At 39.1% G+C, this 16,867-nt stretch overlaps 1 protein-coding gene across 1 annotated transcript in view; it reads right to left on the bottom strand.

Moving 5' to 3' along the window:
- Positions 1 to 2,960: 2,960 nt before the first annotated feature.
- PDK3 (pyruvate dehydrogenase kinase, isozyme 3) overlaps positions 2,961 to 16,867 on the bottom strand; it is a 102,368-nt gene continuing 88,461 nt past the window's right edge. Inside the window, exons 7-12 of the mRNA XM_006885039.1 lie at positions 15,423 to 15,499; positions 14,045 to 14,146; positions 13,113 to 13,223; positions 10,958 to 11,071; positions 8,425 to 8,564; positions 2,961 to 3,183 (exon numbers count right to left, since the gene is read on the bottom strand). Of these exons, the coding sequence (XP_006885101.1) occupies positions 3,153 to 3,183; positions 8,425 to 8,564; positions 10,958 to 11,071; positions 13,113 to 13,223; positions 14,045 to 14,146; positions 15,423 to 15,499 (575 nt within the window). The 3' untranslated portion in view covers positions 2,961 to 3,152. The remainder of the gene's footprint in view (positions 3,184 to 8,424; positions 8,565 to 10,957; positions 11,072 to 13,112; positions 13,224 to 14,044; positions 14,147 to 15,422; positions 15,500 to 16,867) is intronic.

Genomic DNA, 16,867 nt, shown 5'->3' with positions numbered 1-16,867 from the left:
CAGAGAAATGTATGAGAAATGATGTGACCCAAGAACCCAAGTTGTTGTTTATAAGTAACACCAAGAGACATACATTTGTAAATATGCAATGAAATGGAACCGAAGCTGTATTTTAGTCTACCCAGAGAGAAAAGCCTTAACTCACGGATGTGAAGTCTTTGTATGAAAGGGCTGGCAATGAGCACAGAATTCATTCAAACATAGAATTAAGTCTAAATAACTATAGTAATTACCTACAGCTATACACTTTAAGTTGCCTGTCTTTTTAGGTAAAAGCTGCCAAATGTGTTCAATTAGCTCCTCTTACGAACTATGCCAAAAGGAAAACACACAAAGGAAAACCTTTCCTGAATGGAATTATCTTGAACTGTATAAAAGTTTGGGTTTTATACCTTCCCCTTGAGCGCTACTATACCCAAGAAATTCCTCAAAAGAGATCGTGGTAACTTCCTGTTATACAGTCGAGAGCACCAATTTAGGAGGGCGACTCAACCATCCACTTTGATCCTGTCATTTACTTACCACACCACCTGACAAACTACTTAACTGCTTGGGATTTGAATGAAAAATGTGAAGATCATTTGGAATGCTCCATGTGAAAAACCTCTGTAGTAGAGAAATTTGCTATGTGCCAGGCACTATTCCAAATAGTAGACTATTCCAAATGGTTCCCCCAAACACTGAAAATTTAGAGTAAATGAGAAAGATACAAGAGGAATGAGAACTAAGCAAATTTAGCTGACAAGGGGCAATGTCTATTTATATTATAACCTCTCTGCACAAGTTTGATTGTTTTCTTGTAGACAAACCTAGCAAACAGCCAGAAGAATGGGCATAAGTTTAGTGAAACAAGTACGGCCAGTGAAAAGGAATGCTTGGATAAAGAGGCTTGAAGAATGAAAGATGTTTATGGAAGTCTTCTTGCAGTTGGCTTAGGAGCAAAGTGAAGTGAAGAAAACAAAGACAGTAGAATCAATATTGTACTGGGGTTATATGGAGATTGATTAAGAAGAGTGTATGAGAAAAGCACTTCTAAGGGAGCTCTGGTGGTTATGTGGCAAGACTAGAGGTGTGTGGTTCGAATCCACCAGATGCTGTGCTGGAGAAGGAGGGACAATCTCCTCTTGTACCAGTCAGACCCAATTTGACGGTACACACACACACACACACACTTAAAAGAAAAAGGCTTCCGATGACAATGCCAATGAAGTTATTAAAACACTGCAACAATCCTTACTTTTGAAAAAGACCTATAAAGGGAGAAATTGAATAGGATTTTCCCATCCCATCTTTTCCACATTCAACCTTTACCTGGTAGTGTTGTGAGAACATAATGCTTAATACACATTGTTTAATCACACAATAAATCTGAACTTCCACCTCTATAGTATAACATACTTGAAAATGTAAATGAGTATGTTCTGAAAACAAGGCCTAGTAAAGAAAATATCAATATCCTATATGATGTTTATACAGAAGCTAGGTACTTTAAAATGTCTTTACATGACCATTGTTTTTACATAATTTACATGATGAGAAAATAATCACATGGAACATCACCATCCCCGTAACACTGACTAACTCTTCTATATCACGGACTCCATGCATACAGACTGTGCAGCCATCAGAAAATTCATGGGTACACCTTTTACCTGATTGATTAGATAGGAGTTCACTGATGAGACGCTTTTCAGGACAGAAAAGATGAGAGAACTCTGAAGGTGAAGGGGACACCATGAGCTCAAGTAACAGTGATATATATGAAAGAAAATCACATACAGTAGAACTAAGAGAAGTGATATAATCAACCCAGGTGGAGCGAGCAGGTTGGATCAGGACTTCTTCACACGGCAGCAGCAGTGGCGAGAACCACACTGACACCGTCTTATGACTAACAAATGAACTATGTGAGTTAAAAGCTTTAAATCACTGGAACGCAGTATTTAAAAACTGGACCAGACACACTGATGTGGACATAAAAAGGGGGGGGGGAATTCTAGTGAGGAGAACCACATACATTCTGTGGGGCAGTGGAAATTGCTATTTACACATGGACTCTCAGATAGCTTCTCCTTCTATGGGTGAATATAATGTGTTTCCTCTTTTCTTACCTGAGCCCTCTGCCAACTTCCACTTCCAACTTTCAGCAAAAAGTGAAGGACTGTGAAAATCAGACAGAGGTGACCATCCTGAAATTGGCGGAAATCAATGAAAATGAAATAATGTGGACTGACAGGCAATTTTCCAGACAAACTAGACAGAATGTCTCCCCTTAATTTCACCCTTTGTAAAGTGTAACATATATGGACTTCAAACCCCTTAGAAGTCTACAAAGAGCTATAATATGACAAAGTCCATTATTAGATTGGTTAACTCTTTATATATAAGCATGAACAGTCTACAGTTTTTCACTTCAGATCTTTGGAACAAGGCAGTTAAGTGAAAAAGTCCAAGACAACTTTTGGATAACTTTAATCAACAGAATGGAAGTATACAAATGAAATGTTAAAGAAAATCAATGCATCAAAGAGTAAGATCTAACATGGAAGTACCCATACCTCACAATGGAAATATGATCAGATGGAAGAAGGCGAGGGTCTAAATCAGAAAATGGGGGAGAAAGGCATATGAGGCAGAAAGGGCTCTGGGACTGAATTATCAAGACATACTCAGAGGATGCCCTGAACGTCCAGATTCCCTAGGCTCTGCTCAGTGGTTTGGGACAAATATAGTATTTGGTCACAAAGAGCAACAGGAGGTTATCTGCTGTGTCAGGAATGGGAAAAGAGTTTGGTATCCTGAGGAAAGTGCGGACACTGGACTCTATGATAATCAAGTGGAGGGGGCGAGGACAGGCGTGCTCCGCTCCCAGGAGGTGCTGGGAGGTTCGTGTATGCTGGGTGCCAAACACAACAAACAGCAAGGAACTACCAAAGAAATTACTCCATTTACAAACTCATTTTTGTGAAAGAGTTGGAGTAGCAACAGGAAGGGTTCCGTGGAAGAGGTCCAGCTGGTATGGAGAAAACACACATTCAAGCACTGGAGTAACTATGGTTCTGCACTTGAAGTTGGTATTTGAAAGAAGTGCTCTCTGGTTGACTTGCAGAAGGCGATTTTTCTTCACAGAGAGGGCCAGAATATTTGGTTCTCTAGAAAGTTCTATTGGTCTTGACCTTGTCCCTACAGGGCAGGGAAAAAAAAGAGTTACATTCATCAAGTATTTGTGAGCACAATCTCCTCTAGTTTAACCAGAACTTACTTAGAGCAATTAGACGAAAATTCTTATCTGCCAGCTCAAGATTATTTTCTATAGTTCCTACAGAGAGAGAATTACATATACGTTACAACAGTTCTTTACTTTCAGTAAAAACCTGGTAAGAAATATGCTTATGGGTGTGAGAGATTTCTTTTGGAGGTGAAGAAAATGTTCTACAATTAGAGAGTAGTGATGGTTGTACAACTATGTGAATACAATAAAAACCACTGTTAAAAGACTGAATTTTAGGGTAGGTGAATGATATCTCAATAAAATTGTTAATTAAAAAAATCTAATTGGGGATTAAATTTCCTTATGATTCCTCATGTATAACCATCTAGTACATTTACTAAGTATTTCTTCCAAATCTCCACCAATAAGCTCTTTGTATACTTTAACAATTCCAAATGTCACACAAAGCATTTTTAAAACTGCTTTCTGTTAAAACTTGTGTGGCTAATAATGTATTAGAAACTATGATTCCTCACTAATTATAGCAGTACACAACCTGCTACACCTGTCAATTTTTAAACAGCATTCAAGATATTATTCAATTAGTCTTTTCATAACCTAGATGTACCTTATTATTTACAAAATTTGCTTCTGCACTACCCAAATCATTCTACTTATCAGAGTAATAACTTGAATTAACTGGTTATTTTGATAGTCAACAGTCTATTTCACTTACATACAAACTGAGAATGGAATCAAGAAATACCAATCTAGATGTTTCCAGTCTTAGTCTAACCTTGGCTGGGAGAGGGTGGCCCACATAGACCACATTTTTCTGATTTTTGTAATGTGAGAAGGGTGAACAGTTTAACAATAATATATTAAGGTCCATCACAACACTTCATAAAAATACAAAAACAAAAAACTCATCAGTATAGATAATCTTTTTTTCCTCATTCATCCGAAAAGAGCAATGCTATTAAATTGATATAAAGCTTCAAAGCTCTATAAACCAATTTTTTCACATAGATACCTTTCTATTGCATTAGGTTAGGGATGTTAAAAGATCAAGGTTTTCTTTCATCCCCCCCCCTTCTTGTGTACTGCAGAATGGGATCTGACGGGCACAGGAGGAGGCTGCTCCTCCTTCTCCAGCAGAGCATCTGGTGGATTTGAACCATGCGCCTTTGGGATTGCAGTGCAGCTTCTTGCCACAAGGCCACCAGAGCTCCCTAAGATCAAGGTTTACCAGGATAAAGAGAAATAGATCAAGGATTTCTGTCAATGAAATACACAGGATCAAGCTCAAAATAGTGCTCACTGCCAAAAGTGTGCTCATTTTAGCATCAGAATCATGGGGAGAATGTGGAGAGGTGGGAACTCTCATGCACTGCTGGTGGGAGTGTAAAATGGTACAGCCATTCTGGAAGGCAGTTTGGTGTTTCCTCAAAGGGCTGAACACGGAAATTTCACAGGACCCAGATATTCCATTGCTAGGAATACACCTCAAGGAAATCAGAACTGAGACTTGAACAGAGATATGTACACCTATGTTCATAGCAACATCATTCACAGCAGCAAGAAAACAGAAACAGCCCCAATGTCCCTCAACAAACAAATGCATTGAGAAATTACGGTACATTCACACAACAGAATACTATACAGCACTAAGGAATAACAATTTCATAAAATACTATATAACAGAGTAGTCTAGAGACTACTAGGGAGAGTCTAGAGAACATTATTCTGAGTAAATTAATTGAGTCTCATAAGGATAAATACTGCATAAGACCCTTATCATAAAAATAGAAGGATAACTAGTAAGATGTGTATAAATATCCAGAAGGGGAAAAGGGAAGGGTGCAGTAAAAGGGGAAAGAGAAATCACTAGGAGAGCAGACAGATAGGGGGATGGAGTGGAGAAGGAATAGCAAATAGTCAATGGGGACGTGAAAAGCTGGGGTAATAATAGGCATGCATGAATATAGTTAATTATACAAAACATAATATATATGAATCACAATGTAAATGAAAGATTGTATAAAACACAATGTATACAAATCACTGTATGAAACCAAATTTTTTTTAAATGGCCACTACATACAATAACATGGATTAATCTTACATAAACTGAGATTTAAAAAAGCACATACTGTATATGTTGCTTTGATGATGCATTTAAGAAGGCAAAACTTACATATGTGATAGAGAGCAGAGGTGGTCACAGGAGGGATGATGTGTATAGAAAGTCTAAGTGGCCCTTTCAGATGCTAAAACCTCATTAAGTTCTATGGTTGAGATTTGTGCACTTTACACGTTGTACTTCCATTTAAAAGAAAATTGTTTGAAACATAGCTAACAAGAAAATCTATCAATACACATGTAATACAACTCAAAAAAAGAGACAGACAGACTCTCATCACCATTTAGGGTGCCTTTTTTAAAGGGAAAGATTTGTCAAGCCAAGATAAACTGCAATCCAAGGAACTTAAATGACCTTAGTTAACCAGAAAGACTTTCACCCTGGGATGAACATCAGCTAATCATTGTCAAAGAGGAATATGCTTTTTAATAATAAAAATAAAATCTACAAATGCTAATAAAATTATTGAGGTCAAATTTATCAACTGATGTTAAGGGAAAAAATCAGGCAGAGGGTTGATGGATCACTGTACATTCACACAGTGCCCAAAGAACACTTTCTAGTTGACAAGGGAAACTGTAACTCCAACATGGAGAGGACAGATCTAACCTATGACCAATCTTAACATCACTAATGCTTCAACAACCTCCAAAAACGTAGTGACTTCGTTATGCGGCTATTTACCACCTAAATACTTTCTATTGGTATGTATGTTTTCCCAAGAAGAGGCTATACTATTTATTCTGTTTAACAAACTGCTTTAGTTTCATTTGATCATTAGATACCATGGGTCACAGTGTAATTGTGTGACCAGCTACCTTGGATCAGAGTATATTTCTGCAACAGTATCACATACTGTGAGTCACAGAGGAATTTTAAGACATACTTCCAGTTTACAGGAAACACAGGGAATGAGGAACAAGAGAAGTGACATTTCAAGAAAGAAATCAAACAAATCAAGGTGGGACATTTTGCAGGACAACTGGCATGATCTTGTAACAAAGACTTGTTCTAGATTGAAAAGAACTGGAGCCACAGCCAGATGTGATATATGGTGCTGTAATGGGTCCTGGTTTGGATAAATCTAGTTGTTGTTATTATTGTTATGTGACGTTGAGTTGCCTGAGATCCATAGCGACCCTATCTACATTAGATCTGAATCCTGTCCTAATTCTCAGTCTCACTAATTCTGACACACCAGGCCCCGTTGCCCTAGTCACTGTATCAAGGCATCTCATCTGGGGTCTTTTCCTGCTCTGTTCCTCTACCCTTCCAAGCATGATGTTCTTCTCTAAGGACTGGTCTCTCCTGGCCACATGCCCAAAGTTTGTGAGATGGAGTTTCAAAATCCTAGCCTCCAAGGACAAACTTGGTATCACCTTCTCCAAGAAAGACCTATTTGTTTTCTTGGTGGTCCATGGTATGTTCAAGACTCTTCTGCAGCACCACAATTCAAAGGAATCAATTCTTCTGTCATCCTTAGTCACTGTACAGCTTTCTGACACATAGCAAGTAATTGGGAAGACCATGGCCTGGATTAGGCACACCTTAGCTCTGGACTGACATCATTGACTTTCAGTACTCTGGAGAGGTCCCTGACAGCAAATTTTCCCAATGCAATTTGTCTTTGATTTCCTGACTGCTGGTGTTAAAGAGTGTTGACTGTGGAGCCGAGCAAGCTGTCATTGTTAACCACCTCAATCTCGTCTCCACCTATCATGGGGCTGCCAATTGGCCCAGTGGTGAGAATCTTTGCCTTCTTGATGTTAAGCTTCAATTCATATGGAAGACTACAGTCCTTGACCTTCTGCATCAAGTGCTTCAGGTCCTCTTCAGTTTTAGCAAGCAAGGTTGTGTCATCTGCATAACGTAGGTTGGTGATGAGTCTTCCTCCAATCCAGATGCCACAGTCCTCCTCATAAAGCCCTGCTTCCCGAATGATCTGTTCTGCATAGAGACTGAAAAGGTATGCTGACAGGATACATCCCTGACACTCCTTTCCTGATTTTGAACCATGCAGTGTTTCCCTGCTCTGTTCTGAGGACTGTTTCCTGGTCCAAGTATAGGTTTTGCACAAACACAATCAAGCATTCTGGGATTCTCATTTTTCTCAAGGTTAGCCACAAGACATTAAAGTTATCAGTTAATCATGATACAAATACTTGTCTATTGCATTATGTTAAGGATGTCAGCAATCAAGGTTTTCAGGGTAAGGAGAAACACATTCAATGAAAACATATAAAGAAGAAACACTGTAGTGTTAAAATGGAATTGAAAATATCAGATGTAAATAGACTGAAATGGAAAAATAGAGATGATAAAATGAAACTAAAGCAGTTTATGAAACAGGATGAATAGTAGGTGTTCATTTTGGGGGAAAAAATATATACCAATAACAAAGTACCTGGGAGGTAAATATCCACATAACAAAGTTTTAACAGCTTTGGAAGTCATTGGAATAAGGAGGTTTTTCTTTTCTGTTTTGCTTGTTTTTATCTTCTAATTATTTACAATTCATATACACTACTTTGGTATTAATAAAGTTATTAATCCTTACTGTTGCGAATGGAATTGGAACTTAAGGGCTGTCAGAAGAAAAGAATTTTGGCAAGCAAAGATGATTTTCTGTATCACTATAATATTGTAATTTTGTGATTGATAATTTTAACTTCTTTAATTTTTTTTTTCAGCTTCCACCTGTAAAACTTCTCTAGCATCTTCTACAAACCTCTATGGATGACAATGACAAATCACAAAGCTAATTTCGGAAATAAAATACATGGCAGGATAAACTCCTGCTCACTGCTGTTTGTATCTTTAATAGCACAATCAAGCCACGATTCTAGAACAGGGGACAACTCTATGTCGTTATTCTGGGTACCTTTCTGTGTAAACTATCTGCTCCAATCTTTCTTTCTCTTAAGATCACTGACTTTTCCAGTGATAAAAGTGCAAAGAAGACAGAAATGAAAGAAATCACTCAATGGCCTGGCAGGCTGGTATATTTTGGGATTGAGGGAGGGCAGGGGAAAGCGGTTATTATATAGTGGAAACTGAAGTGCTCAATTACTGTTTAGCTTTGTATTTTGAAGCATCTCTGGGTTCGCTGCTAGGATTGCTCCAGTCATCAGCTTCAGGTGTGGTCTTGTAATGGCGCCATGCTGACTTATTAAAAACCGGAAGCCTCTCAAATGATTCACTTGAAAGAGCCTGTTGGGAAAACCAACAAAACAAACACATATGCCAAAGGTTCCCAGTATTAGTTTTCTCATATGAAACACTAACCCACAATTTACTGTTTCACAAGTTAAAAACCCAAAACCAAATCCACAGCCACTGAGTTGATTCTGACTCCTAGAGACCCTAAAGGATAGAAAACTGCCCGATGGAGTACTCACGGCTGCTTAGCAGTCCAGTGCTCAACCACTGTACCACAAGGGCTCCATTTAAAAACTTTATACATTTTCATAATTTTTTTAATTTTTATTTTATTATTTTTGTGTGTGTACCATCAAAGCAGATCTGACTGGTACAGGAGGATATTGTCCCTCCTTCCCTGGCAGAACATCTGGTGGATTCGAACCGTGCACATCTGGGATTGCAGTTGCAGCTCCTTACCACTAGGCCACCAGAGCTCCCAAATTTTAATAATTTTGAACTTGTTTTAAAGTTATATCTTATTACTTTACTTAGGCTGCCCAGGACAACATCAAAGCATTTTTTAAAAAACCCACACAATGAAAATATTCACGAATTCAAAACTAGTACTGAAGTATACACAACCAGAAAAGAAATTAATTTTTATTCAATTAACACTGTTTTTATACATTCAGCACCATTATTTATGAGCAGCCATACCCTCAAATTACCCAGGAAGAAATAAAGTTTTATACATATTAGACTGGTAAACATAATAACATAAGGTAGGATCAACTATCATACCATCTAGAAGCACTGACGTTTAAAAGAAATCCTTCAAATAACTGGTTAGACTGTGATATAATAACATTCTATGAGCTGTTAAAAAAATCTGTGAGCTGTTAAAAATTTAGTTTTAGATCCACTGATATGGAAAGACTGCCAGGATATATTGACAAGTTAAAAAAACAACAACCATAAAGCAAGGTGCTGACACTTAGACTGGTGTGAAAGAAATTAGCTATATATGAATAAATGCTGAATGGCCTCTAGAAGGCTACTCAGGAAAACTGATTGATACAGTTACCTCGGGAAAAAGGAACTGAATGGTTGGGGGGCAGTGGTAGGAGTCTTAAGTTGTCCCTTTTATAGTTTTAAAACATATGCTTTGATGATTAAGTGCGTTTTATGTTGGGCTGCCAACTAAAAGGTGAGTTGTTCAAACCCACCAGCTACTCCTCAGGAGAAAGATGGAAAGTCATCTTCCATAAAGATTTACAGCCTCAGAAATTTGATGGAAGCTTCCAATGCTATGAGTTGGAGATGACTGGATGACAAGTGGGTCTGGTTTTTATGCCTGTATTACCTATTCACATGAGGCTCCGTCTAACATACTTTGGACATGTTGTGATGAGAGACCGGTTCTTGGAGAGGGACATCATGCTTGGGAGAGTGGAGGGACGGTGCAGGAGAGGAAGGCCCTCTATGAGGTGGATTGATTCAGTGACTGGGATAACTGGGATGGGAGTGTCAGAGACAGTGCGATTGGCACAGGACAGAGCGGAGTTTAGGGCTGTTGTACATAGGGTCGCTATGAGTCGCAGGCGACTCGACGGTACATAACAACAACAACAACATTACCTATTCAAAAATGCACCAAATATCCTAGTTGTTGTTATTGTTTGCCATTGAGTGGGAACCAACCCATAGCTCACGCTCCAGGGGGTTTTAAGAGAAAGTAATATGGGAAATTATCCATTGTTTTCCCACAGAGTAGCTGATGGATTTGAACCACATGCTTTTTTGGGATTGCAGTGCAGTTTCTTACCACTAGGTTGCCAGAACTTCCTAAATATTCTAAAGTTACAAATAAAAGTTAAACATCACCAATAGATGGGACAAGCTGTTAACAGAGAGCTTTTCTATAAGAGCGATCTTTTTACGTAATAATATTATAATCACTGAATATCTGTAACTTTGAGAAAGCCAGCAAGTTTTCAAAAGTAAAAACCTAAAGATTTCAATCTACCAAAGTCTAGATTCTACTATAATAGTGGTCATGTATATTTTTTTAGTCTGATGTAATCATTAATAAGGGAACCAACAGGATGTTACAACTTATTCAAAGAAAATTCAAAGTGTAGATGCGCATTTATGCAATATAACCCCAACCCAAGCCACTGCCACGAATGGATTCCAATTATGGTGATCTTCCACTGATTTCTGAGGCTGCAAATCTTTTGAGAGATCATATAATTTTTAACTGAGCTTTATGGCTTTAAAATCAGAGTATTTTACTAAATTTTGTGGTTTTGGGATAGCTGAGTGTACAAGCAGGGAGATGCTATGGTTCCCATACAAAGCAGAAGTCAATCTGAGCTGATCATGAGAGCAGGTACAGGGCTAGTCTCACTTAGATCTTAGGACTTAATAGCTTTAAAAAGTAAAGAAACAGAATGCGGTACCTTCAAATAAATGACAGCGTCAGTGCCCACTCCTTCCATGGAATACAGTTTTAGATCTCCCTGGAAATATCTAGCATACAGACGAGAAATTGGCAGACCATAACCAAATCCAGCCTGTTGAGAAAAGAAAATTAATATAGCAAGGAAGACAGGTGTAAATACTAGCACACTGGCCATGAAGGCTATTCAGAGAAGATGAAGATTTAAATAAATAATTTACGGAGTCTGCTTTTACAACAATAGTCACGTTCATCTAAGACAAACAATCCTTTCACTCTTGACCCTGCAAAACACTCTTCATATGTTCAAGCCATAATAAAAATATGCCAAAATTCGACTTATCTTTTTCTTCATCAAATGGGATTTGATCTAGTATCTAAATGAAACCATCTCATTTTCAAGTTTTACAGTCAGACTGTCTTGTTCTTTTAAGTCTACACCTACCAGTAAAAAGGCTGAAACAATGAAAAGAGGAAATTTCTGGAAATAGGTAACAACAATGTGATATATTGTAGTCTGTATACTTCAGAGATAAGGAAAACATTCTAGCACTTTCCTGTATCTCTGTATCACAGAACCCTGTCAACAGTAGGTAGTTTAAAAACAAAACACTGTTTAGATACTGAGAATAACTAAGTTTAGTAACTTTTTGGGAAAAGGATATGACACAGCCAAGTCATGGTCGCCTCTGACTAAACATGTGGTCTTTCAAACTCAAAGGCATTTTCTGTGATTCTCTGAGCGGTTTTATTCAATCTTTTTAAGACTGTTTCTCATCTGAAAATGTAATTCAACACTTGCCTCAGAACAGCTGTAAGGACTAAGGTATTAGGGCCTGGTCAATACAGCACCTTGCAAAACTGATCGTCTTAACTCTGAAATAAATGACTTTGCCTCTACTGTCAACGTGCTGAGTCAATCAGCTTTGTCGTGAATGATGTTGAATGTTTGCGTTTTTATTCATATACATCAAATCCACTCTTAGGTGCTCACCACTCAGGTAGTACTTTTAAAGGGAGCTTAATTTATACCCTGAACCATTCTGCAGATGGATACATACATCGCTATGTTTAATGACAAAGCACTCCACTGTTGTTTGTCAATTAGAGACACTCAGCAGGGGGAGGAAGTGTGGCCCTACAAGGTCTGAAGAGTTGCCATGGTAACAGGCTTTCCACCGCTGCCTTCGGAGGGCTGAAGGTGATTTCAAGAGTGAGAAGGTAAGGACTCTGAACATGTACACACATCTATTCAGTTCACACTCCTGTTATTTAATATCATTTTTAATGTAGTTATAATTAACATGATGGTGTAAGTTCAAAGGCTTTGGGTGGTACTGGCTTCTAAGGGCCCACGACCAACCTGCTGCTACCCACCATGTCTTAATCCTTTTCTTAGCAGCTACCAAATTTCTACGTAAAATTCTGCCTCTGGGTGTCCTAATTACTCCAACACCACAGCTCAAAGGTGTCAATTCTCCTGTCATCCTTATTGTCTAGCCAAAATGCTCCTTTGGCATGTTGGAAAGGGACATCATGCTTGGAAAGGTGGAGGGATGGAGAAGGAGAGGAAGATCATCAACCAGGCGGATTGACACAGTGACTACTGGAATGGGCTCAAGTGTCTCATAGATGGTGAGAATGGCACAGGATAGAACAGGGTTCAGTCTGTTGTTCATAAGGTTGTTATGAGATATACTCAACGTGATGACACCTAATAACAACAACAACAGGGTGTCGCAAACAGCAAAGCACTTGACAGCTAATCAAAAGTTTGGCAGTTCAGGCTCAGAGAGACATCTTGGAAGAAATGCCTCTTGAAAGGACAGTGTTGAAAATCTGAAGGAACAGCTCTACTCTCACACTCACGATGTTGCCACAAATCTTCTAGCGCCCTTCCAATGTGGTGTCTAGGAACCTGTTTTAAGTACAACAAAATGCTTTCTCTCTGTATTCAGGAGTGAGGCACTCAGCTCGTAAGTGTTTCTTAGCAATGAATTACAGAAGAAGTCCAAGTCCAGTCCAAAGGCCCCATGAAGAAAAGCAGCAGATATAAAAAAAGCTTCCCTTCTCCAAAGCAAGCAGGAAATGGTCCAATCTAAGGAGGCCAGTGTTCCAACCTCCATGTCCCTGACACAGCAGGTTAAGATCCTTACCAACGGGGCAGCTCTGGTGGGCTCCAGGCTAGGTCTGGGTGCAGTCGAATACATGTAGTTAAAAAGGCGATCTATTTTTCGGAGTGGGACACCACCACCCTGGTCACTTATCTGCAATGTACAAAATATTTACAATAAGAGACAATGAGTTCAGGAAATAAAGTACACATCAGATAGCTCTAGAACTCTACAAGGGCCTTCCACCCAGTGAAACAGGGCTCCTTTGTGAACCACGTTAAACAAGAAGGCAGAGCAGAGCAGCAGACTTAGACAGACTGTGGGATATGAATTTTTGTTCCCTGAATAATGGAATCCTAATGCCATCCACTTCCTAACCAACATGCCTCCAGAAAGTCTATGAACGCTGATAAATGACGATAGTTATAGAAAGGCCTTTTGTTCATATATGGTCACTGTGAGTCATGCTCTACTCAAAGGCAATCAATAACAACAACAGTGGAATCTCAGGGATGTTAGTGGTTCAGTGGTAAAATTCTTGCCTGCCATGCAGGAGATCAAGGTTCGATTCTTGACCAATGCATGCCATGCATAGACACCAGCCATCTATTAGTGGAGGTGTGTGTATTGCTATGCTGCTGAACACGTTTCAGTGGAGCTTCCAGGCTAAGATGAACTAGGAACAAAGGCCTGGGGTTATCCTTCTGAAAAATCAGCCAATGAAAACTCCATGCTTTACAATTAACAACTAGTTCCGAGATGGTACCAGACCAGGCCTTCTTGTTCCTGGGTCGAGAGTCAAACTGATGGCAGCTAACAACGTGCCAACAGTGAAGTTGAAATGAAGGGATGTAAATAAGCCACTCCATGAATTGAAAAAAAATGTTCATTTCCTTCTCTTGTTCCTGATTTCTCATTTCCAAGTACTATAAAATAAACTGGTAATTACTTATAGATGCATATGCAGCCATTACCTTAATGGATAAGTCTTCTTTGCCCAAGGTAACAAGAGTTTTAACAGCTGGGTAGCCCTCTTTTCTATCTTCATATAACTCTACCGTTGCTCTCATTGAGTTCTGAAATGACAAGATCTTTTTCTTAGCATACCACTGACTCACACATTTTTTTAAAGTAGCTAGCATAAGATTACTCGCACACAACAATCCTTTTATAGGGCAAATACTAGTCGGATTTATATGGCATTTCCCTCCATCCAAAGAGCTTAACTACACATGTCCCGAGATCAAAGAAAAATTCCTGACATTTCATTTTATTTTCATCTTGTATCTTCCACATCCACGAGGCTAAACATTTTTATTTTTGTTTTTTGCTTTATGGTATTTAAACTCTTGACTCTATACGCCAAAGTAATGTTTTTATCCCATGTAATGAGGTTGCAGAAGCTGATTTTTGCACTTTAAATCGCATTTATCAGCTTCCATTTACAGAGCACCTTTCCTCTAAAGAAGGCAGAAAGACTGAAAAGATTCATCCTTCCCATAAAAATTAATCATTTGGCTGGGAGGGAAAAAAAAGGAAAAGAGGAGCTCGAATGTTGGTTAAAAAGAAATTCTAAAAAAGCCACAGCTGTTGAAGAAAAAGTTCACAATTGAATGCCCAGCGCAACCTTACAGTGTTACATCAGTTACAGTATAATTTCTGGAAGCAAATCAGCATAACTGATTTTTCAGGTGCTCAATTTAAGGTTTTACACAGTGGAAGGAATAAAATTTTGTTCAAGCACCTTGTGGCTGTAACAATGGCACCATCAATGCCATTAACTGCTAGTTAACAAAAGCAAGAGCTTAAATCATGAAGTCAAAATAGTCTTGATGGCTTTGTCTGGTTTGGCCCAGCTCCTCCACACTCCTCCTTTCTGCCTCTCTCAGTTCTTCTGATTTTATTCAAACATGGAGAGGGCTTACAGTCTCTCTCAGGACTGGAACAATTACTAATGCATCCACGTGTTGAATGCTCAGCAGCACAAGTGCACATAAACATGTTTTTATTTTGATCTGGCGATCAAAAATAAAGCCTGCGCCAGGTTTGGAAACTAAAAAGCATCTCTAATCTCATAACTGAGGAAAAAATAGTATGGATTTTACATAAAATCACTGAAGCACAATTATGTCTCCAAATCAATATGTACTAATATTCACAAAAACTATACTGTACACAGCAATTTTTCATCTCACAGTGTACAAATTATAAAACCCACAGGATATCAGAAATAGAATTTTTAAAATGGTTATGCAAAACCTTTTTCTTATGCTAATCTAATGAATCCATTATGCCTTGAATCAAAGTAATTTAAAATGAAGACTTCTTTGCACGTTTTTAAATTCCACTTACCTTGAACAACTCAAATAGCATGTGAAACAGGTGTGAGGGCACATAAACTACCTGAATAGGTTTGTCTGGAGCTTTGGCTGAAAACAGAGACAAAAGCATCCATGAATAAAGACCCCGACGAGAGGCCAAGGGTGACTTTGGCATTCCATTTGCTAAGTATGTAAACAAAAGGACTCTAGAAAAGACTAAAGATTCTAGCACTAAAGGTAGGGCTAAGAGAATGTATATGCTTTGGAACTAGAGAATCTGGAATCGAAAGGCTGGTTCCTTCAATTACCTGCTATAGGACCTTGGACTAATTAACCACTTTGAAGCTCAGTTTCTTCCTGGGCAGAAATGGGATATTATTGCTTCTACTAAAATGTTGTGAGAATTACATAGGATCATCCAAGGGTCACTCAGTGGTGCACTGACCCCAACAGGAGGCGTAGGGACTGTGAGGCCCCAAGAGAAAAGGGTACACCTTCTTGAAGGGTGAAGCAGACTCATCAGCAATGTTACAGTCTGACCAACAAGGAGTATTATAGAGGAGAATGCCACGTTCACTGAACTTTGTTAGCAACTAGCACACAAAGCCGCAGCGAGGAATCCCCTGAGGACTGTCTTGTCTATGGCACACTGCGTTCCATGTGAAAGCACTAAGAACAGCGTGGGGTATGGAGTAGGTTGTGAAAGCTTAGTCCCTCCTCCTCATGACCTGAAGTCACTTAGGAGACTGAAACTACAGGAACTATCTCAGCCAGAATGCAGACATACTCATCAATGTTATTATCATTTCAAATTAGCTATTTCCCCTAATAAGGTCATTCACAATAACAGAGTTTGCATGTTTGGTACCTGACTCTGTTTACATAGATTTCACAATGTATTATCCAATATAATCTTCATAATACTCTATGTGGATCATTAGGATAGATGGGCATTTGGATGCACACACATATTTGTTATTGCTTAGCTGACTCTCCAGCAGATTTTTAGAGGCAGTAAATCACAAGGTAGGAAACTGTCTATCCTCTTCAGTGGAGCAGCTGGTGGATTTGAACCATGTACCTTTGAGACTGAAGCACAGCTTCTTACCTCTAGGCCACCAGAGCTCTCTGTGTGTATGTGTGTTTGTGTATCTGGATTGCACATCTTTCTCCCACGGAGCAGCTGAACCATGTGCCTTCCACATTGCAGCACAGCTTCTTGCCACTAGGCCACCAGTGCTCCCTTATTAATGGATGGAGAATGTGTGTGTGTGTGTGTGTGTGTGTGTGTGTTGTTGTTATGTGCTGTCGAGTCGCTTGCGACTCATAGTGGCCCTATGTACAACAGCCCTAAACTCCTCTCTGTCCTGTGCCAATCGCACTGTCTCCGACACTCCCATCCCAATTATCCCAGTCACTGAATCAATCCACCTCATAGAGGGCCTTCCCCTCCTGCGCTGTCCCTCCACCCTCCCA

Source organism: Elephantulus edwardii, unplaced genomic scaffold, assembly GCF_000299155.1.
Source record: "Elephantulus edwardii isolate Elephantulus edwardi_28Jun2011 unplaced genomic scaffold, EleEdw1.0 scaffold00040, whole genome shotgun sequence".
Classification (NCBI taxonomy): domain Eukaryota; kingdom Metazoa; phylum Chordata; class Mammalia; order Macroscelidea; family Macroscelididae; genus Elephantulus; species Elephantulus edwardii.
This window is presented reverse-complemented; position numbering and strand designations above follow the sequence as displayed.